The 22,437-nt window shown below is 37.1% G+C and overlaps 1 protein-coding gene across 1 annotated transcript; it reads right to left on the reverse strand.

Moving 5' to 3' along the window:
• Nucleotides 1-2,010: 2,010 nt before the first annotated feature.
• LOC126771826 (piwi-like protein Ago3) lies at nt 2,011-21,624 on the reverse strand. Its single transcript, XM_050491946.1, has 17 exons — nt 21,621-21,624; nt 21,400-21,543; nt 21,158-21,239; nt 20,936-21,023; nt 20,412-20,550; nt 18,966-19,137; nt 18,504-18,631; nt 17,807-17,970; nt 16,637-16,834; nt 14,496-14,645; nt 14,123-14,300; nt 13,471-13,728; nt 11,962-12,189; nt 11,001-11,184; nt 4,094-4,259; nt 3,446-3,664; nt 2,011-2,452 (listed from the first exon to the last, which is right to left on the reverse strand). The coding sequence occupies exons 2-17, from the start codon at nt 21,535-21,537 to the stop codon at nt 2,188-2,190; spliced, it is 2,757 nt and encodes a 918-aa protein (XP_050347903.1). The 5' UTR covers nt 21,538-21,543; nt 21,621-21,624; the 3' UTR covers nt 2,011-2,187.
• Nucleotides 21,625-22,437: the final 813 nt, after the last annotated feature.

The following is a 22,437-nucleotide window of genomic DNA, read 5'->3' on the forward strand; positions in this document are numbered from 1 at the left end:
TCGAGTTCTCACGATAATGCTATACTGCTGTTAACAATTGACAACATTTCAAATTTTAAAAATGCTTCATAATAAGGCATCATATCATCAGGCAAATAAAGGCATCAAAGGTATAGGCATCATTATGCCGTATGTGACGTTATTTGGCGTTTACGTCTGTTTAAAATGAAAAAAAAAAAAACAAAGTGAAAACTAAAGAATTTTGAAAAAAATGAATAAGAAGGGTCCCATTATTTTATATCTAGTTTCAATTTATGTATTAAGTGTTGCCATTTATGATATTATAACAAAAATGAAAGTAATTTATTCACTTACATACCATATTTAATAGGCATGATTACAGTATTAAAGAATTAAAAAATAAATGATTTTAGAGAAGAAACTTTTTTAAAAGGATTCTAAAAAATTCTCCCATTTTAATATACACATTGAGATTAATAAGATTTTTAATAAAATAATAGTATAAAATTCTGCAATCGGCCATTTTATTTGAAACACCAATAAGAGCGAATGACGTCACGCCTCTGTATCTAAAACCGTTTCTCTTGAACAGTTGTTGTGTTTACGCGTTTCAAAATTATTTTGCATCATTTAATTAGTTGAGTCGTTGATTATTCGCGTTTTCGTGAAGAAAATAAAACATCCAAGGTCTATCAATGATGGAACAAGGTTTCGTTAAGGCAAATTCCTCTAATTTGCCCAGGATTTGTTGATGTTAGGAGAGTTTCTTTCATCAAATAAAGACTTTTGCTCATCTGAATTTCGAAATGTGAAAACTTACTTGTAAGTAAGTACATTTTTATTTATCTTTAGTGATATCATATGTTTTTTTCTGTTAGCCATATAGTATTACTCGCATATGAAGAGCCCTAATATTTTTAGCAGTAAGAACTTTTAAGACTAACTTTTTTAGAATATTTCATTTAGCTATACTAATACTGAATTTGTAAATTTACATATTTACGAATACTTTTATAAATCTAAATATATCATAAATATATAATAAATCTTTATGAATCTGTGCCTCAATTTGCAATTTCTTCAAAATGTTTTGTAACCATATTTTCTTTTAATTGCTTTTCACATTATTCAAGAACCATCATCTTTCGTTGATTACTTATATATGGTCGTTCTGCTTCTGTAGATTGTTCTTCGATCTGGTTGGCATTCGAATGTATTTTTACCCAGAGGGACCGCACACCACTTGTATACTTTGGAATTAATATTTAACCTTAGGAAATACGCAATTTTTTTTGCTTTTCTTCGTTGAGTATAGACATAATACAACATTTACTGTCGTTTATTGAGGCGTGACGTCACGTGCAGGCGCCATGACACCTGCGGGTGTTTTCGAGCGAAATTCAAAATAAATAAATTAAAATGAAATTATTTGCGTAAACAGTTAGTATATTACTGAAATAAAATTATTTTCAGTAATAGTAGACGTATACATTATAGAAGGTTATTTCAAAATCAGTCATCATGCCTATTATGCATCAATCATTCACCCTATAGTTACTTCTTTAATTCTGAATGTTGTTTACGTTTCATTATATAAACAAATGCTGTCTTCTTCTTTAGAATGTCAACACAATGGTGACAGAAAGAGATAGAGATATGTTTAACTAAACACCAGCTAATCTACAAATATATTGTCTATAAAATACTTATCTACAATTGTTATTTGAAATATTTATATAAAAAATATAATACTCTCGGTACATACAATATATTTGCACTTAGTTTTTATTCCCTGTTATTGACAAATCAATCATATAAATAATATAAAGGTTTGCTTTAACCATTTCTACATATAAATATCTTTATATATTTACTATATAAAATCTGACAGATTTCTTACTATATATTTAAGTAATTATATAATAGTTATTCGAATTGTATTATAAATCAATATCAAATAAAAATCTCAACTTTAATAATAAAGTTTTAAGAACTAAAACAATTTCAAACTAACAAAAATAATATTATAGGGTCAGAAATATATTAAATTGTATTAAATTTTTTAGAACAAAAACTTTTATAATCATTGTTGAGATAACATTTCTAGACATACGTTGAAAGAACTATAGACCTTTTCTTACTTGGCATAATAATTTGTATTGATAATGTCAATAACAGCGACATAATTAAATGCAATACTTACTTACTAAAAAATGTCAATAAAATCTACAAGAAGAATAACTTGTCGGCAAGTGCTTCAGACGGCTGCTGGTGTAGGTTCTGACCCACGAGGTATGCCAGTTTGTGTGCATACTGGCATGGAGCCGGCACTCGAACCGTGCCAGGCCAATTGTAATACAAATGGCACATTTTGTATGTCAGTCGTTGGCACTGATCTGGAGTCATTCCACTGTCATCGTGGACTACAACATAGTGGGTTGGAGTGACTGTTCCTTGGTTGACCTTTTGTGAAACTATCAGGAAATCATACCTGGAATATATATAGATAGATATATAAAGAACATTATTTTAATATTTATAACATTACAGTTGGGTATGGATTTCTATTATTAAAATTTAAAACCGAAAAAAGATGGATATGATTATTATATTGTTTTTATTTTTTGGAACGATGTACATTTACTCTGCTTACAGTAGAGTGAAATGGCAGAGATTGTATATGCGAGACTACTCTTCTCTTTCTCTTTATTACTCTCTTTCTATTTTATACGGTTGATGTGTGAACAAAAGTAAAATTAATAAAAAAGTGATAAAAGCATATCAAACTTTAAAAAAATACTCAAAATAAGAGAAACCGAAGTAATGGATAAATTTATAATGTTTTTAAAGTTTTATAAAATTCAATAATATCGTTATATTTCCGGCGGCAATAATACTACTTTGTAATTGCAAGATATTTCTTAACAACTACACATCAACAAGCCATATAAATGATAATTATTTTTTTTGCATATTGGTACTTTGCAGAAATTCAAACTATTGTATATGATCAATACTTTTTACTTATACATTAAAAAAATTGCGAAATGTAACAAAATATATTCTTTTCATGTATAACTAGCAAAATTCATTAATATAAAATAAATATTATATCTAAACTTCTAGACACTAAAAAAATAAACAAGATACTAAAAAACTTTGCCTCTTTTCTTGTAGGTTAATATGATATTATAACGTATAATATTTTAATTCTTTCTTAGATTAATGCAAATATTTGTCATGTCAAAGAAAACTATCTTTTTGGATTTTTTCATGAATTCCTTTTGGTATTTGATTCCCAGTGTTTCGAATGCCAAAAATTCGAAATAATATCGCAAAGAACATCGTTCCTGACGGGAGTCCCCCGAGCGCACATTTTTTTATTAATTTGTTTTATATCATTTCATTATACATCTACAAACTCTCTAGTTTTTTTCCTTAATTGTTTCCTTTGAAAAATATTTTATTTTTATTGTTAGCTCACCAATCTCGTCTAGTAACATCGTGATCAACGACAGTACCCGGGTGGGGATTAGCAAATTCTTGTCCAGCCTTCATGAATAAACGCGTGTTGATTCTCTTCTGCACGATAATGTAGGTAAGAGTCGGTTTGTAAGTCTCCCCGACGAGGGAGAAGCTGATCTGCATCTGAGGTATCTCATACTGCTGGACGAGCTTCAACTGGCCATCTCCGACTCCGTCTCTGTGTATAGAATATCATCGGATAATTTTATAATTCTAAAATCTTACCGCAATTTGTAAAACTACTATATCCATATGTATTTTTTTTATGTTATAGGCAGGCGGACGAGCAAATGGAACACCTGATGTTAAGTGGCCACCAACCTTGTGAACTGAGATTTTATGTCTCTTGTGCCTTATCCCCTATGTAGTTACACTAAAGTAGTTACACAAATTACTACAAATAGGTGTAATTAACTATTTGCTTGATTTGTGCAAGCCCGTCTGGTTAGTGTAGGTACCACGCACTCTTCAAACTTGGAGGCGCATTGACGAAATAAAGGATTGTTAATATTTCACATACAGTGACAAAGTCTATACGACCTATCTGGTAGCGCATAGGCACAGCCTACCTCCATTTAAATTTAAAAGAAAATACTTCAATACACACCTGTATATAATGATTCGGTCAGGTAATCTTCCGTTGACTCGTAGATAGTGTTTGAGCGATTCGATGAGGCAGGACTTGAGACTGTCCACGATTTCCTGACCGCGCTCTTGGAAAACGGCCTTCGAGTACCAGTGGGTCATGGTCTGATTGTACGAAGCAATGAAGGCTAAACAAACAATAAGTTTAAATATTATGATCTATGGAGACGAGACGTGGACACTGACAGTGAGTTTCGCATTTTTTCGGTAATTTCTATACTGCGTCAATGAGTTTTATTATCCACTATTTAAGATTTTTTTATAAAGATATTTGCATAATTATAATACATTTATACATATTTAATTTGAAATAGAAAATATCAAGTCTTTTAATGACGCTTTAGGGTTGGTAGGGTAACGTTAATTTTTAATAATTCTATAAAAAACGGTATTTTCCCCGAGGAATGGAAAAAAGCTCGAATAGTACCAGTTTATAAAAAAGGAGACCGATCGGACATTAAGAACTACCGTCCAATCTCCATCCTTTCCTGTCTTCCTAAGCTGTTTGAGAGCCTTGTGTATCCCTTGCTTAATAAAAAAACATCATCACACATTCGCAACACGGTTTTAGATACGGGTTATCACTTCAAACTAATCTAACAGGGAGGACCAGACATATACTGATTTCAGCAACGCATTTGACAAAGTAAACCATCAAATACTTTTTAAAAAATTACATCAGTATGGCCTTGGAACTACTCTACTTAGATGGTATCAGTCATATTTGACAAAAAGATCTCTTACAGTTGCCGTAACTGGGTTTGAATCTCAGATAAATTTTGCTAAAAGTGGAGTTCCCCAGGGCTCACATTTGGGTCCTCTCTTGTTTTTCGTTTTTTTTTAACGATATAACTGAGATAAAAGTATTGTAAGTGTTCATTGTTTGCAGACGATTTCAAAATATACAAAACAGTAAAATCCAATTCAGACATAGATTTAATACAATACGACCTCAACAATATTATTGCATGGTGTCATCTCAACAATATGACTCTTAATGTAGGCAAATGTTTTCATATAAAAGTTACTCGTAAGACAAAATCGCTTGTTTCTAGTTTTTTTTTTTTTTTTTTATATGCCCCGGGATGGCAAATGACTCCACTCCACCTGATGGTAAGTGGTAGTAGAGTCCAAACGCGACGACGGCCAGTACAGTCGGGAAGAATGTTCTGTACTAGCCGTCCCCGCCTTACCGGCCCGCAAGATGCCTCTTCACGCCTCGTTTGAAGGAACCCGGGTTGTAAGAGGAGGGGAACACGTGAGCTGGTAAGGAATTCCATTCTTTCGTAGTGCGGCAAAGAAAGGAGTTGCCAAATTTTTTTGTGCGCGATGGAATTGATGTCACAGTTAGGCGGTGACATCGAGAACCAGCTCGCGTGGACTTAAGAAGGAAGGGGGAAGCAGGAATTAGAGAGAATAATTCCTCAGAGCACTCGCCGTGATACAGTCGATAGAAAGCGCTCAGTGCTGCTATCTCGCGACGCAATTGTAAAGGTTCAAGGGTGTTTGTGACCTTTACGTCGCCAATAATGCGTACTGCACGTCGCTGCAAACGGTCCAAGGCCTCCATTAGGTACTTAGCGGAGCCATCCCAAAGGTGCGAGCAATATTCAACGCAAGACCGTACCTGTGTTTTGTATAACAGGCACAGTTGTTGTGGCGTGAAAAAACGCCGCACCTTGTTCAGAACTCCGAGTTTTCGTGAAGCTGTTTTTATAATAGCCTCGATGTAATCCCTTGGACTAAGGTCGCAGCGAACGTCCATCCCCAGCATGGCGATTTTGCTTTGTATCATCAGCGGTGTGCCACAGAGGGAGGGATGAGGGTAAAATGGTGACTTTTTCGCTGTGAGAGCGCACACCTGTGTTTTCTTGGCATTAAACTCAACAAGATTATCAGAACCCCATTTGGCGATGAGCTCTAATGTCCTATCGAGTTCAATGACAAGATTCTCCCGCCTCTCCTCAGTTTCCGCCCGCCCAGCCACTGCGCGTCCGTGGTATCCACCATGCACTGTAATATCATCTGCATAGCAATGTATGTTCCCAAGAGAGAGCATATCATTGATATGCAAAAGAAAGAGTGTGGGAGATAGCACAGATCCCTGGGGGACCCCAGCATTCACTACATAGAATTGTGAAGCGCAACCATCTACTAAAACACGAAGGCTACGCTTGTGTAGGAAGCTGGCAATCCAGGTGCATAGCTGAGCAGGCAGACCATATGCCGGTAGCTTGGAGAGAAGACTTCTGTGCCAGACCCTGTCGAAAGCCTTGGAGATATCGAGGCTGACAGCCAACGATTCTCCATGCCTGTACTATCATCTGCATAGCAATGTATGTTCCCAAGAGAGAGCATATCATTGATATGCAAAAGAAAGAGTGTGGGAGATAGCACAGATCCCTGGGGGACCCCAGCATTCACTACATAGAATTGTGAAGCGCAACCATCTACTAAAACACGAAGGCTACGCTTGTGTAGGAAGCTGGCAATCCAGGTGCATAGCTGAGCAGGCAGACCATATGCCGGTAGCTTGGAGAGAAGACTTTTGTGCCAGACCCTGTCGAAAGCCTTGGAGATATCGAGGCTGACAGCCAACGATTCTCCATGCTTGTCGATAGCTTCACCCCAGAGGTGCGTTACGTACGCTAGAAGATCACCTGTGGACCGTTTTGGTCGAAACCCGTACTGACGATCATTAATAGGCAGTGATCTTCTAGGTAATGGATCAGTTGGTTGTTTAAAATCCGTTCCATCACCTTACAAAGTACTGAGGTGATAGCTATTGGCCGATAATTTGCCGGGTCAGACCGATCCCCTTTTTTGGGAACCGCTTGCACATTAGCTCTTCTCCAAGCCTCCGGCACACATCCCGAAGAGAGAGAAAGTTGGAACAGGCGCGTTAACACAGGAGACAGCTCCGCCGCGCACTTCTTCAGCACAATGGCTGGTATTCCATCGGGACCGCTAGCTTTCCGTATATCGAGTGATTGCAGCTCCGCACGCACATCACGTTGCCTGATTTTGATGTCAGGCATCGTGTGGCCACATGAAGGTATTGTTGGTGGCTGCGCACTACAATCATCGATCACAGAGTTGTCGGCAAAGAGTTTAGCCAGGAGGTCGGCTTTCTCCTGCGGACTGTGAGCTAGCGATCCGTCCGGATTTCTGAGCGGTGGCAGCGAAGGTTGGCAGAAATTGTTTTGCACAGACTTGGTCAGACGCCAGAAGCTACGGGAGCCCCTAGGATGCGAAATAAGGTCATGACCAATCTGTACAATGCGCTGTGCATCCGCTCTCGTGTATTCCTACAGGACTTGGAATTTTTATTGTAGTTTGCTTTCAGTGAGTCAATGTTAGATGCCCCGCTAATGCAGCCGTTGATCCACGCGCGATATGCCGCCTGCTTAGATGATACAGCGTCGGCACATTCACGCGTGAACCAACGGTTACGCGTACCCCTATTGATGAGATCTGAGCTAGGAATGTAGTATTCCATTCCTAACATGATCTCATCAGCAACAGCAGCGGCACTAGCTGTCGGATCATTCCCACTGAAGCAACGTTCCTTCCAAGGGACTGACGCATAGTAATCGCGCATACCGTCCCAATCTGCCGACTTATAGTGCCAAACGCGACGTTTGCATACCGCTGATGGCGGCAGCTTGGCCTGTGGCACTTTGGTAGATATAAGGCCGTGATCCGAAGAACCAAGTGGAGCTTGAACCACAACCTGATATTTCACCGGGTGAGAAGTCAGCAGAAGATCCAGTAGAGAAGGCGCTTGCCCATCAATGTCCGGGATCCTGGTGGGCTGATCAACCAGTTGGGTCAAGTCGTGTGTGAGAGCAAAAGCATGAGCAGTTCTTCCAGCATGGTCAGTTTTGAGGGATTTCAACCATGATTCATGGTGAGCATTAAAATCCCCCAAAAACACCAATTCCGCGTTAGGAAACTGCTCTTGCGCAGCATCTGCCACCCGACTAAGATGGTCGAATAATCGGCTTGTCTCCAACTCACCATTGTGGGATCTGTAGAGGCACACGTAGACTCGACTCTGACGAATCAGGTCCACACGTACCACCAACATGGAGAAGGAGGGGTCCTCCAAGCAGCGCAATCGGTGACAACAAACATCCGCCCTGACGAACAAGCATACTCCGGCTTTCGCTTTAAAAGATTCTTCCAGCATGTAGCCGGGATAGTTAAGGTAGCTGGTGTCGGCAGGGCGGAGTATTTGCGTCTCCGTGAGAAACAACATTGCTGGCCGTGCTGTCTCGAGATGGTGGTGGACAGCGTTGAGGTTAGCATGGAGTCCTCGGATGTTAGAGAACTCGACCTCAAACAGCGTGGGTATGGTGGGGGTGTGCATCGCTGAACGACCGTTATTTCTTATTTGCGCTACCATTTGGAAATTAGGAAAAGAGACGTGAGGCGAGCGACGTATCGCCACGATAGGGATGGGCAAAGTATGGAGGCGTGTTTTCCCAAATGTTTGCCAAAAAGGAAAATATACTGATCCGCCGGACGGAAGGGCCCCCGAACCCCCCCGGAAGTGGCCGCCGGGACCCCACCTTCCGGTCACCAACCGGCACGACGGTCCACCCCGAGATTATGCGTGGCCTGGTGGGGCAGCCTCGAGAGCTGGTTAGGCACGCTCGGGCCCCTGTACTATGCCACGGGCGGCCAGCGGAACAGCCGTTTCTTCGGGTCTCCCTGTCCGGCAGGTCAATACAGTTTCCCCCGGCATTGGTTCAACAGCCGTCTCCACTGGACCAACACCCATCGCGGCAATACTCGCTCGGGCACTGGCTGTACGCTGGCTGACCTCGAAACGCGGCTGCAAGCCACTTCACGAGTTTTTCACCATGCGTACGGTGGTAACAAGCCAGGCGGATGTTAGCATCCTACCACCAGATGAGCAGATGGTCGCTCAGATATCCCTTAGTCGCCTCTTACGACACCCATGGGAAAGAGAGGGGCAGTGAAATGTATTCTTTCTCCGTCACTGCACGGGTGAATATTACAAGAGTTATATTAAATAATAGAGTTATATTAAATATTGTTCATCGCTTCGTGTACTCTAACAAAATATACATACGTCAAATTTCTTGGGGTATACGGCTTAATTTTTTTTTATAGTATAGATTGGCGGACGAGCATATAGACCACCTGATGGTAAGTGGTCACCATCGCTTACATCGCCAATGAGATAGCAACCTTGGGAACTAAGATGTTTGTAATTACACTGGCTCACTTACCCTTCAAACCGGAACACAACAATACCATGTACTGCTGTTTTGCGGTAGAATATCTGGTGAGTGGGTACCTACCCAGACGGGCTTGCACAAAGCTCTACCACCAGAGATTTAAGTAAATGAGCTTGAAGGTGTTAACATAATCTTTTTTTTTTTTTATATATGCCCCGGGATGGCAAATGACTCTACTCCACCTGATGGTAAGTGGTAGTAGAGTCCAAACGCGACGACGGCCAGTACAGTCGGGAAGAATGTTCTGTACTAGCCGTCCCCGCCTTGCCGGCCCGCAAGATGCCTCTTCACGCCTCGTTTGAAGGAACCCGGGTTGTAAGAGGAGGGGAACACGTGAGCTGGTAAGGAATTCCATTTTTTGGTAGTGCGACAAAGAAAGGAGTTGCCAAATTTCTTTGTGCGCGATGGAATTGATGTCACAGTTAGGCGGTGACATCGAGAACCAACTCGCGTGGACTTAAGAAGGAAGGGGGAAGCAGGAATTAGAGAGAATAATTCCTCAGAGCACACGCCGTGATACAGTCGATAGAAAGCGCTCAGTGCTGCTATCTCGCGACGCAATTGTAAAGGTTCAAGGATGTTTGTGACCTTTACGTCGCCAATAATGCGTACTGCACGTCGCTGCAACCGGTCCAAGGCCTCCAGTAGGTACTTAGCGGAGTCATCCCAAAGGTGCGAGCAATATTCAACGCAAGACCGTACCTGTGTTTTGTATAATAGGCACAGTTGTTGTGGCGTGAAAAAACGCCGCACCTTGTTCAGAACTCCGAGTTTCCGTGAAACTGTTTTTATAATAGCCTCGATGTAATCCCTTGGACTAAGGTCGCAGCGAACGTCCATCCCCAGCATGGCGATTTTGCTTTGTATCATCAGCGGTGTGCCACAGAGGGAGGGATGAGGGTAAAATGGTGTTTTTTTTTGCTGTGAGAGCGCATATCTGTGTTTTCTTGGCATTAAACTCAACAAGATTATCAGAACCCCATTTGGCGATGAGCTCTAACGTCCTATCGAGTTCAATGACAAGATTCTCCCGCCTCTCCTCAGTTTCCGCCCGCCCAGCCACTGCGCGTCCGTGGTATCCACCATGCACTGTACTATCATCTGCATAGCAATGTATGTTCCCAAGAGAGAGCATATCATTGATATGCAAAAGAAAGAGTGTGGGAGATAGCACAGATCCCTGGGAGACCCCAGCATTCACTACATAGAATTGTGAAGTGCAACCATCTACTAAAACACGAAGGCTACGCTTGTGTAGGAAGCTGGCAATCCAGGTGCATAGCTGAGCAGGCAGACCATAGGCCGGTAGCTTAGAGAGAAGACTTCTGTGCCAGACCCTGTCGAAAGCCTTGGAGATATCGAGGCTGACAGCCAACGATTCTCCAAGCTTGTCGATAGCTTCACCCCAGAGGTGTGTTACGTACGCTAGAAGATCACCTGTGGACCGTTTTGGTCCATAGGTGATCTACAGAAAATTCTTCGATGACATGACGATATATTTGATGTATAGGTCACATTAATGGCAATATAGCTCTAAATTCTCTTAGCTTCAATTCTAATGTTATTAGACGTTTAATGTTAAGGTCAATCAGTACTCACAGCACACACTGCGGCGCTTGCGGGCGGCGTCGTGGTAGGCGTCGATGCCGACCACCATGGCCGACTTGAACGGGATGCTGATGTTCCACAGCGTACCGCCCAGCTTGCAGTTCATCTGGAGCAGGATCTTCTGGGTTATCGAGCGAATCTTCTGACTGTTCATGAGAGTTCGGGCGTTGATGACCTAATTGAAATTATAAATACTGACATTAAAAATGTTTTAAAATTGAATTCGTTTTGAGATATTTTTTTTTTATTTCAAATAGGTAGGCAGATTGGCAAATGGGTCACCATTGCCTATAGCTATTGGTGCTGCAATTCTTTACTATCCTTTACATAACGACTGCGCCACGAACCTTGAAAACTAAGACGTTAAGCCCCTTGTGCTTTACACTTTACATTAGCTCAGTCACTTTTCAAACCGAAAAACAACGCCCTACCACCAATTTTTTTTTAGACATTATTTTAATCACAAAAATTAATTCAAATTTAACATTTATAAAAAATGTTACGTTTAAAAAACGAATACGTTCATTGAGGAATACATCCACGAATTATTAAATATACAGTACTTTAAAAAACTCAAAAAAAAAACAATAAAATCGTATCGTGTATCTCATAATAATTTTATAACTGTAGGTAACAGATACAAAATAACGTTAATTTTGTATTACTGGTACCAACCCAGTACTTAATTTCTACATTTTTAGTTATAATTCATTTCGTGTTCGACAGTTAAGTAAAATATCGTAAGGAAACCTGCAATACTGTCACATTTGTAATCACCAACCCATAAACATCGTGGTGCTTAAGAGCTCCGGTGTTGCAAATATCCATGGGCGGTAGTCACTTTCCATCAGGTGAGCCTCTTGCTCGTTTGCTTTTTTATCTCTTAAATAAAAAAAGTGGAACATTTTTGTTTTTTTTTTTTTTTTTAATTTACTGGCTGTATCATTCATACCTGCGAGGGCACTGGGTTATCTGCACAGCATATTTTTTTAATGGCAGCGTAGCGATCGTCTCTCATGGTCGGCGATATGGCGACAACTAATTGTAAATGTGTCGTGATACATTTCTTCAGAGCCATGACATAGGTGTCTGTTCGGTCATTGGGCAGGCGGATCATGTCCGGTTTGGATACGGTTATACCCATTGGGCGACTACACCGCTTTAAAGTTTCAACGAAATCCTAAAAGTAAGCACGTTTATCTATATAAATTTTAAAATAAAAAAAAATAAATTTTTAAATTCATATAATATAACAAAATTCCTATTTTAAATTAAGAATGTCATAGTCCAAACATCTTTTAAATAAGAAAAAATACTCTATTTTGAACTATTGAACAGAGATGTTGTGAAATACAATTTAAAAATTTCAAAAATCAATTCACAATGTATTCACATTTATTACAACTACAACAGTTAAATTAAATATGTAAATGTATAATTCCATTTTCAATTTCAACGCAATTAAATCACATGAATATTTTACTATTGTTTTGTTACCTTCTATACAACACATATTTGTTTTTTTTTTTATACCAGCAACAAGAACTACAAAACATAGTAATTTATGGAGATACATCTTAGTCAAGATAATTTAAGACTATTCACCTTTATAATTTTTTTACAACAATTCAGTTTAATGTTTTCACTTTAAAATTCATATCATATTAAAAGATAGATAATATATCTGATACTACTATGGGAAAGTCATGCATTTTTTTTTTATAAAATAAGAAGGCGGACGGATAAATGACAATGACTTACATCGACAATGCGCCACCAATCTTGGAAAGATGTAATGTCCCTTGTGCCTTGTAGTTACACTGCCTCACTCACCATTTAAACAGGAACAAAACAATACTTCTGTTTGGTTATTTTTTTTATATTTTCCGGAAGGGCAAATGACTCTACAGCACCTGGTGGTAAGTGGTAATAGAGTCCAAACGCGACGACGGCCAGTACAGTCGGGAAGAATGTTCTGTACTAGCCGCCTTCGCCTTGCCGGCCCGCAAGATGCCTCTTCACGCCTCGTTTGAAGGAACCCGGGTTGTAAGAGGAGGGGAACACGTGAGTTGGTAAGGAATTCCATTTTTTGGAAGTGCGACAAAGAAAGGAGTTGCCAAATTTCTTTGTGCGCGATGGAATTGATGTCACAATTAGGCGGTGACATCGAGAGCCAGCTTGCGTAGACTTATGAAGGAAGGGGGAAGCAGGAATTAGAGAGAATAATTCCTCAGAGCACTCGCCATGATACAGTCGATAGAAAGCGCTCAGCGGTGCTATCTCTCGACGCAATTGTAAAGGCTCGAGGGTGTTTGTGACCTTTACGTCGCCAATAATACGGACCGCACGTCGCTCCAACCGATCTACTGCCTCCAGTAGGTGTTTGGTGTTTGCATATGTGATGTGATAATCTAAACGAACATGAAGCATGATAAATATTAAAAACCATCAATAAACTTACCGTTGCAACTTGTGTATCCCTGTCAGTATACAAGACCACCCATCTCATTATATCAACAGCCTGCATCACTGCATTCCTTGAGATATCTACGTTCCAATCGGCATTAGTCTTGCCAGGCACTTTAACTTCATTGCCAAAATACAATGGCTCTGGCGGTAAAATTCTGGCGGTCAAATTGATAGTCTCCGGAGCTATGCTGAGACCCCATCCTTTAAGTCGATTTTTCGCTGTCTCGTTACTAAGAACGTTTTGGATGTACTAATAAAAATAATTGTTGCATATTAATATTAAATGGCTGTTATATTGCTGTCAGGTGAATCAGATTCTTGACTAAATGGGTAAAAAAGTATCTTCAAACACAACTAACGTATATTTGTAAGATTATGCATGCTGTGTTAACCTTCAAGTGGGGCGCACAATATGTTTTTTTTTTAATATACAAGTTACCTATACGACTATGTTAATGTATGCAACGTTGGCTTCGTATTAAAATAAAAAAGTCAAACTAATAGTTTAAAACATGAGAGGCTTTAATAAATTTCATTAACTAACATTTCTCAATTCTTTTAGTTTTATCACATACATAAATGATTAGCATTTGCCTATTGAGTCATACATGATTATGGGTTAATACTAATAATTAAGCAAGTACCTTTTTGAAAGCTGCGTGCCGTTGACTGGGAGTTATACGCGTATATGTGGCAACATCTTTCATAAGTCTGAAGTTGCTCCTCTGGTCATCAGTGAGTCCTGTGAGCTGGCAGAGTTCTGGCACGAGACATATCATGAAGTCAGTTGGCTTTTCTGACCCTGGCATTCGTTTAGAATCTCTAAAATGTAGTTTATTATGAAAATGTGTACCTTTAATGTGTTATTCGAAATGTAAATTTTTAATATAATATTAAAATTCAAAGAGTAATATAATAAAAAATACTTAATAGCCTGACAGCATAATTTATAAATAAAACATTTAGTATAAAGTTCACTGACAATTTTAGCAAAATTTTTAACAAAAACTAGCGTACCTCGAAATAAGCATCGGTTGATCAACGTCCAAAATATCAATTCCGTAATTCTTCTTGTAGTACTCCATGTAGCTGAGTTTCACCATTACACCCTTTTCATTCTTTTCGAAAGTCGATCTTGGATTCATTGTGTCATCTATGCTGTCGACTCTGTAAAATAATAATAATAAGCGACATAAGTCAATATTAAATATAGATATAATTATTCTATTATTTGATTGCCTCGTTGGTCTAGTGGCTTGATGTAAGGCCGCACCGGGAGGTCCTGGGTTCAATTCCCAGATCGGGCCAATAATAGTTATTGGGTTTTTCTGTCAGAAAATTCCCAGTAGCAGCCCGGAGTCTGGAAGTTGGAAGTGTTTTCACTCCCGTGCCTCGGAAAGCAAGTAAAGCCGTTGATCCTGCGCCTGAACTCTTTCCGGTCTTGTCGGATTGCCGTCCCATCGGATTATGAGAGTTAGGGAATAGAGAGTGCACATGTGTTTGCGTACATACTTGTGCACTATAATATCTCCTGCGTAGTTGGTTAATCTCTCTTGAGATCGGCCGCCGTGGCCGAAATCGGTCTGGAGGACATTATTATTATTATTATTACTCTATTATTGCGCTTCGCTATTGACGTTGCTTCGTTACAAAGTAAAAATAATCGACAAATTAAATACTTTTAAAAATATACAACCGTATATCACTCTCTGACATTTCACGACCGTTTTATGCTGTAAGTTTCGAGTTCTTACACGATAGCCCTACTAATGCCGAAAATTTGACGAATATACTTAACACTCACCACAGGACCCGTGAGACGGACCCAGCGAGGCGGGTTGCCAAAATTACTTACTAGAATTTTATCGTTTTATTCTGTTATTTAGAGTTTTACTGTAACAACATTATCCCATGTTATCTACTGAGTTTCCAATAATGAAAACAATAAATTAATATTATGTTAGTTATATTTATTAACAATAATAAAAATATATATTATTATGTTATACTATTTTTCAAAATATCTAGAAATAATGTATGAAGTAATATTCGATATAGTTTAAAGATAAAACAATCCATATTATAATAGTATTTATTATTACATGGTACGGGTTACTATTTAATTATTTACTTCGCAATGCTGGGCGCAATATAATTTAATTTAAAGTGAATTTATTTACACACTTAAAAAAAAAATAACGCTACATTTACTTTTCAAAATAAAATAAAAATCTTCTAATAAATAACTTAATTATTTATATACAATGTAAATAGTAACTATAATAATTTAAAATTATATAATCATTCTGTATTTATTAAACAACTAAGTAATGTAATCGTGAAAGGTTATACAATATATTTATTTCGATTCGAGCTACATATTTCTAATATAAGTTAAGACTCGAAGGCGAGTCCTCGGCATCTGGACGAAATACGTTTCAAATTGAGACTAGAGGGCATAGCATTCAATGTGTTACAATAGCTTATTGTTCATTTAAAAAAAAAACCTATTTATATATTAATAGAAATTTCAATTTTTCAAATAATAATTGAATAAAGGCAAAAATTTTAATTTTCATTACGATGTTTCTTTGGTCTTAAATTAATAAGAAACAAAAAAAAACCGCCCCACGTTAAAGACAGTGTTACATTTGTAAAAGAATATCATATTAGCTCTCCGATAAACATCAGTATGAACATTAAGTTAATTGTTTATTTAATTAAATCAGAGGATTTAGAGATTGGCGGTAGGTACTACCTACAAATTATTCTAGTGTAATTACAGCAGCCTCCTCTCCCTTTTTTTTTTTTTTTGAGGAGAAATTTTGGAGCTTATTCCACCACGCTGCTCCAGTGCGGGTTGGTGGAATACACATGTGGCAGAATTTTGATGAAATTAGACACATGCAGGTTTCCTCACGATGTTTTCCTTCACCGAAAAGCACGAGATGAATTATAAACAGAAATTAAGCACATGTAAATTCAAAGGTGCTTGCCTGGGTTTCAACCCACGTTAAGATGTTATTAAGATTCACGCGTTCTTACCACTGGGCCATCTCGGCTTATTACAGCATGAGATAGATAATACTTAGCTTCTAAGGTTGGTGGCGCATTGGTAACAGGAGGGTAGGTTAGTATTTCTAAAAAAAAACACTCACCTAAAGAGTTTCTTGTTATACATGGTCATAACTGAACAGCCTATCAACTTGTCTGACATTGCCCTCTTCCAGTTAGCGCCTTCAGCTTGAACGGTCTCCTTGATCAGCGAGAGCACTGACTGCGTCCTAAGCACGCGATGGGTGGAGTCCAGTGTCAACATGAGACCACCTTCGTATTCATCTACCGCTGTCACATAGCTGAAATAGATTATTTTAAATGTAACTTGGAATTCTACAACGTCTATGGTAAATAGAGAAAGAACAATTTGGGAGCCTATTTCACCGACCTGCTCTAATGTGAGTTGGTGGATTATGAATGGATATTAAAATGAACTAATAAAACAAGTCAGCCAATAAAGATAAAAGATTATTTAAACTGACTGCAAGATATCATGTTCAAAACAAAACATTGTGTTGTATACATTAAGTTAGGAAGTAGCTTCACTTTCGTCAGAGCGTCATTGTAGTTGTTTACTGGTGGTAGAGCTTTGTGCAAGCTCGTCTGGGTAGGTACCACCCACTCATCAGATATTCTACCACAAAACAGCAGTACTTGTTATTGTTGTGTTCCGGTTTGAAGGATGAGTGAGCCAGTGTAATTACAGGCACAAGGGACATAAAATCTTAGTTCCCAAGGTTGGTGGCGCATTGGCTATGTAAGCGATGGTTGACATTTCTTACAATGCCAATGTCTAAGGGCGTTTGGTGACCACTTACCATCAGGTGGCCCATATGCTCGTCCGCCTTCCTATTCTATAAAAAAAAAAAGTACTTGGTATTGTTGTGTTCCGGTTTGAAGGGTGAGTGAGCCAGTGTAATAACAGGCACAAGGGACATAACATCTTAGTTCCCAAGGTTGGTGGCGATTTGGTGATGTAAGCGATGGTTAAAAATTCTTACAATGAAAATGTCTATGGGCGTTGGTGACCACTTACCATCACGTGGCCCATATGCTTGTCCATCTTCCTATTCTATAAAAAAAAATGCACAAGCGATCCCGTGGCGGTCCTAGTTAAGACGGAAAGGGTACCTCTGGTTTTTTTAGTGGGTATTCCTATGTTCGGAGCGCACTCGGCGGCTTGGACACCGGCGAGCCCTACATACTCTCCAACTGTTCCCGTGGGGGAAACGAGTAATACGTTTTTCCAGCATTAAAAAAAAAAGCTTTACCCTGGCCATACTTCTAGCTTATACTGTGGTATCTGTATCGCAGCGTGCTCGTTGAAGTGCTGCCGTCCGAAGCGAACAAGTTGTAAATCTTTCATTATATGTTTGAACAGCACATTGTATATTTGTATCATCTCGCTCAGGCGTCGCGTACGGCGGAATATTATCTAAAATGACAAAAAATATTTACACTCATTTCAATTTACATTTTCCCATTACAAAAGAACCCTTTACAATTTCCGAGATAAACAAGTCTTATTTTTGGTTTCAACATATTAAGCCAATAAAGGTGAGTAATTACTAGCAGTAGAGAATTAGTTTCTGGGCTTAGAACAGCTCTTTTTGCGCCAGAGTCACTGATACCAATTCGTGTATGGCGCAGCGCCGAACATATGCTTAGGCTTACATGGCACCGGCCTAGACCCTAGACCCAGAAAAAAAAATATAATTTTAATCTAACCACTCTTTTTCAATGAAGAGCCCCTAGCCTTGGAACTCTAACGATAATCCCAAGCCTGACAGTACAACAAATGTTATGATTAATAAATATATCAATATCTATTAAAAAGAGTTCATATATAATTAGTAATGTAATACGCCCCTCATTATAGAGTATAATAGAAACATTAACTATACTTATAATTTTAACTGGTTGAGAACGTTAGATTAAATAATTCTTAAAAAGATTTTCCATACTTACATTTATATTCACTTTACTTTCATCAAAAGGGTTAGTTGAAACGAGGTTAAGTGCTTCATCTGGCAGCATATGCGGTACATACAATGTTGTACCATCAAATGCCTTTTCTTTGAAGAAGTGGTTATGTTCTGAAAAAATCAAATAATTTTTTAACATGTTTTTTTTTAAATGACTACATATTTCTAACTGCCTGAACAGATTTGGCTGTATGGGGTATTGTTAGAATCAAATGTCACTAACTTATTCATTCATTTATTCAATTGGGGCAGTTGTTTTTTTTAATTTTAAGTATATATTTTAGACTGTTAAAATACCTTATTTTAAATAAACAAAATATAGAAAAATCCTATTTAAGATATTAAAAATAACTAGATTCCGACTGGTGCTTAACCCGCCAGTGTGAAGAAGAGTAAGGTATATAATATGTATAGGTTATAAAATGATTCATTGAAAATAACATACCATTTAAAAGTTTAAAGCGCAGATGCTTATAATCTTGATCTGGATCATATCTGACTTCGTATTCGAAAACATTGTTCTCTTCAAAGTTCAAATAGATGAAATTAGCTGTTACTTCGCAAGGCGTCCCTGTTTCACCCTTCTTAACCACTGGTGGAGTATCTTTCACTTCTTTCTATAACATAAAAACAAGAAATTAAACAAAAAATAATTATTATACCGCAATGAAGTGACATACTGCTACTACTTTTTAAAATAGAAGATACAAATTTAGCAGTAGTATTTAATATAAATATTATACATATATATTTCAGAAAGTATTTTATTTGAAACAAACTTTAATTTATATGGAATTTGGGCATAATAATAATCAACAGTTTTAACAAAAAATAACTGTTGCAATTTAATGTTAAGTAATGTTATGTATGTATGTTTTAAGAGTTATCTCTAATTATGTAACTACATAGTAATTATCGTCAGTACAGAAGCTTTTGCAGTTAACATAAACAAATTATAATAATTACTACTGCTATCATTTGTACAGGAAATTAGTAGATATCAAAAATGCTATTAATCCAATATATTTTTTGGAATAATAAAAATTTACATACAAATTTTGGTCATTTCTAGATTTCGAAAGAGGTATAGAGCTATTGCTTATGAAGGATACGAGTATGATAGTGACTTATATACAGGATATATATATTAAAAAAAACTAAGTACTAAGCTTGTTGTGTTCTGTCATGGAGGTAGATAGACAGTTCAGTACTAACATTTAGCTATTTCTTTAGTAATGATTATCTACCCTAATATTATAAATATGAAAATGGCTGTCTTTATATTATGCTTCCACAGCTAAACCACTGAACTGATTTTGATGAAATTTGGTATCAAGAACCCAAGGAGGAATACATTCGCTATTTTTTTCTACCTAACACCCCTCATAACACACAGCCGAAAACTAGTATGTTCATATGTAGTGCTAATATACAGTACAGTAACAGCCTGTTAATGTCTCACTGCTGGGCTAAGGCTTCCTCTCCCTTTTTGAGAAGAAGATTTAGAGCTTATTCCACCATGCTGCTCCAATACGGTTTGGTAGGATACACATGTGACATAATTTCAATGACATTAGACACATGCAGGTTTCCTCACAATGTTTTCCTTCACCGTAAAGCACGAGATGAATTATATTCACAAATTAAGCACATGACAATTCAGTGGTGCTTACCCGGGTTTGAACTCACGATCATTGGTTACGATTCACATGTTCGAACCACTAGGCCATCTCGGTGCATTAGTGCTAATATGTTCATACTTATTGCCTTTGGTATTGCAGAAAATATGTTTTGATCAGCAAATACAAGATAGTGTGTAGTAGGATAGATCCAATTACATATGTGGTATTATATGCATTTGAAAGTGTTAACTAATAATATAATTACTTACAAAGTATTTATTTTTCCCCACTAAAGCTTGTGAGGAATTTGCTTCAGTTGATACTGTACTAGAAGCCATTTTTTTTGTCAAACTATCAACACTGCTATTGCCAAGATTTGCTGTTGGTTTTGCAGCTTGTGAAGCTTTCCTACAACATAAATATTATTTAGTAAAACATTGCTGTATAACTTGTTCGATTGAAACATTATACACATGTAAATTACTTTACTACTATATATTTTATAACTAAATAACTATAAAAATTGAAACAATACTTTCGTTTTCAGTAATGCATGTTACTGAGACATGACTGTAATGTTTTTTTAAATTTTCTTTGTAATTATTGGGAAAATTATTTGTGTTACAAGGTATATGATTTGTATCAAATTATAATAACAATAATACTTAATGTTGTTACTAATATAACAAGCAATTAAGCTTATCTGGGTATTATAGCTACACATTACATTATTTTTTACATTCATTTTAGGTTTATGAAAGTTTTAGCAATAATTTTATTTAAATATACTCACAAACTTTTTAGAAGGCTTAATCCACGTCCAACACCCCTTCCTGGAACTGGGGTGGGACTTACATCTGATGCTGGGGTGAATGTGGGTTCTATAAATTAATATTTAGAACTTAAATCAAATTATATTGAAATGGATTTCTGTTTATAGATTCACACATGCATGATTTGAATTAATTTAAATAGTTATAATTTAAAAAAAAAAAAATTTATGAAGTAAACTAACCTCCAGGTTTCTGCTGTATTTTAGAAAGTAACATAGCTGCCATCTTACCCCTCCCACCTAAGCTAGGACTTGGTGAACCAACCTGCGTGAGAATAAGTACTTTAAGCTTAGCCTTTTTGTATTTAAGCTTATTACAATATGAATTAAAATAATAGCATCTATTAATATCTATAGCATAATCTGAAGATAGTAAATATAGAACTACATCACTTGGAATTAAGTATATATTTTTAAAAACGTACTTGACTAGGATCAATACTTGGCGCTGGTGCAGGTTTTGAAGTTGGCTCTTCAGATGCTAGTGGCGATTCCATCATTTGTGACTTAAGGGCCTGAAGCAAGGCCAAGCCTCGACCTCGACCCTTTCCTGGGTCTGCCATTATTATCTATAAATAAAATAAGAATATTCAGATATATCTTATACGTTATGGTTTAAAATAACATATTTGTAAATTATACTTACGTCGTTCTTGGTATTAAACTTTTTAAGAGAAACTATATAGAACGAGAAATAGAATTTAAGAAATTGGTGGTTAGTATTACTCTTTGTAGGTACTTTTGGAGTCAAACTTTGAATACCTTCATATATACTTTTAACATTTCACTTATTGAAAACAAAATGCTTAGCTTGCTTGTAAATGAAATACCAGATTACCTTATTAATGTATACTGTAAAAAATAATAATAACTATATCGATACACTTCTCTGAATATTTTTTAATTAACTTACCGTAAAAAAAATTAGAGTTAATGCAAAAAACAAAGTTAATATTTTAGCCCGCGATAAATAAAATTAGAATAACATTCGCATAGATAAAATACACAAACTTCGTTCATAAATCCTATTCTACACTATAAACTTTATTTACTCCACAGACGACATAAATATTTAAGCAGTATGATTATATTAAAAATATTGTAGCTACGAAAATATTAAAAAAATATAGTTTTACAGATTTGTTGCAAAACAAGTTTGTACAATATTACAAAAAACATAAAATGCAAATCTAGATTCGATTATAAGGGATACTGTATACTTATTCCTAACTCTTAACAAAAATGTATCATTGTGTACCTTGTACCTTGATATAATTTTGTTTCTAAAAAGTTAAAAACTAACTGCAAAACCAATAAACCACTGATAATTAATTTAAGTCCGTCTAACGTAACTTATTAAACTTACTTTGTCTACACAATTTATAAATTAGAATTTCATTATTTATATTGAACAATATCAATGTTTATATAATCTAGAAAAATTTCGTTTCTGCTATTTCGTA

This window comes from Nymphalis io, chromosome 11 (assembly GCF_905147045.1).
Source record: "Nymphalis io chromosome 11, ilAglIoxx1.1, whole genome shotgun sequence".
Taxonomy (NCBI): domain Eukaryota; kingdom Metazoa; phylum Arthropoda; class Insecta; order Lepidoptera; family Nymphalidae; genus Nymphalis; species Nymphalis io.

Excerpts from the sequence above, each read along its gene's own strand:
- LOC126771826 (XM_050491946.1), bottom strand. The coding sequence starts at position 21,537 with ATGGCAGACCCAGGAAAGGGTCGAGGTCGAGGCTTGGCCTTGCTTCAG. Across the intron at positions 21,024-21,157 it reads AATACAGCAGAAACCTGGAG|AACCCACATTCACCCCAGCA; the intron begins GTTAGTTTACTT and ends ATTAATTTATAG. Across the intron at positions 14,301-14,495 it reads CAACCGATGCTTATTTCGAG|AGATTCTAAACGAATGCCAG; the intron begins GTACGCTAGTTT and ends ACTACATTTTAG.